Genomic DNA, 1,799 nt, shown 5'->3' with positions numbered 1-1,799 from the left:
TGTTTATATATATATATATATATATATATATATATATATAAATTAATGTTTTTAAGTTAAGAGTTAACTATAGTAAGGTACTAAATAAGAGCACTAGACATTTGTAACTTAGTGTACCATTTTAATTTGGAGGTCAGGTTTATGTCCCCTATATTATATTTTTTTTTATATTTATATATATAATAGGAGTTCGTCAAAACCTCATATCACCACAAAAGGTGAAAGCCTAGAAATCAGGTACTTTATGCTTCCCTCATTGAACTTTTACTTATATATCTATATACATATATGGTAGGGTCCGTCAAACGGTGAAAATCTGAGTGGATGATATTAAATAAAAAGAATTTTAAAAAAAACACATACCTAAGTAAAATTGCAAGGAGAAAAGTAGTAACTGGAAGGCTGTTAGTAGTTGCAGCAGCCAAAGTTGCTGAAGTGTATTTAAGTGCCACTCCAGAAATATTCAAGCTCAATGTAACCCTGATAAAACACCAATTTCATTATACACATAGATATTAAAGTTTTAGTGACTCTGAATATAATGACAGTAGCTCAACTATCGCTAAATATTTTTGTAACAATAAATATTACTGATAAAAGGAAAATAAGTTACCGCTAAATGTGAGTGTAGAATAGAATTAACTCATAACTTACCCACATAGAGAGAGCATGAAAATCTTGAAGCAAATCAAGAATGACATTGGTGGTGCTGTTTTCCTACACACATATAAATAATAGATCAGTATTATTGAACTATGTAATTATCTCATCCAAAATATTAAATTGTTGATTAATTACGTACAGACAAATTATGTTAGGAATTAACTTCAGCCACGCACGCCTCTGATACCACGTTAATTAAATTATGTAACCATCTAATCTAAAAATTCAATATAACCTCTCTAACCATTTAATCTTTCACACACTTGAGCAAATACTCATATATAGTTAGAGAAAGATTTAAAAAATGGGTTAGTGGACTTATAGGCTATATTGCTCGAATACTTTTAAAATACAGTTTTATGTGTTCAATCCTCCAAAAGTTATAAACTTCAGACTCAAGTACCACAACATGATTGGACTTTAAAAGTGGGTTAGTTGGATCATAGGCTATATATGTTGCTCAAACACTTTTGAAATACAATTTCGTGTGTTCAACCCTCCAAAAGCTATGAACTTCAGACACAAATACGACAACATGTTTGGACTTTAAAAATGGGTTAGTGGGATGATAGGCTATATATGTTGCTCGGATACTATTAAAATACAGTTTTATGTGTTCTATCCTCCAAAAGCTACAAACTTCAGACACAAGTACGATAATATGTTTGGACTTTAAAAATGGGTTAGTGGGATGATGGGCTATATGTAATATCCCAGAATTTTTTTTGAACTAAGACTCGAACCGTTCTTCGTAGTGAGTGAGATTTTACCAAGGAATTAAAAATTTCTTGAGTGTTAAGGTCACTAGATGTAACACCTTGAGTTTCAAAAAGAATTAAATTGGAAATAGCAAAATCTGAAATTTTGCAAGTTATGCTTAAGTATGAGTTTTGGGTCGACTTCAAACGACCATAACTTCTAGCTCAAGATGAGTTAGGTGTGATACCAGATACCGTAGGAAAGAACTTTAAATTATCTTTCCAACGCCGCTGAGTTTGCTAAGTTTAGAGGTCGGATGAGTGAGATATGACCTTTTGAAGTTAGGATATCCAATTAAGAAAAGTTAGCCGGAAATAGTGAGGGGTATTTTGGTCGTTTCCTTACCCAATCAAATTTAATTCATTTTTTGTAAGGTT

General features: G+C 31.4%; 1 protein-coding gene across 1 annotated transcript in view; it reads right to left on the bottom strand.

Annotated features, from left to right (window-relative positions):
* LOC102596662 (WAT1-related protein At5g64700-like) overlaps window positions 1-1,799 on the bottom strand; it is a 10,166-nt gene that overhangs the window by 4,587 nt on the left and 3,780 nt on the right. The window contains exons 2-3 of the mRNA XM_006350955.2: window positions 655-717; window positions 364-480 (exon numbers count right to left, since the gene is read on the bottom strand). Coding sequence (XP_006351017.1) covers window positions 364-480; window positions 655-717 — 180 coding nt within the window. The remainder of the gene's footprint in view (window positions 1-363; window positions 481-654; window positions 718-1,799) is intronic.

This window comes from Solanum tuberosum, unplaced genomic scaffold (genome assembly GCF_000226075.1).
Source record: "Solanum tuberosum cultivar DM 1-3 516 R44 unplaced genomic scaffold, SolTub_3.0 scf00131, whole genome shotgun sequence".
Taxonomy (NCBI): Eukaryota; Viridiplantae; Streptophyta; class Magnoliopsida; order Solanales; family Solanaceae; genus Solanum; species Solanum tuberosum.
The sequence above is the reverse complement of the archived record's forward strand: the minus strand, read 5'-3'. Positions and strand labels throughout refer to the sequence as shown.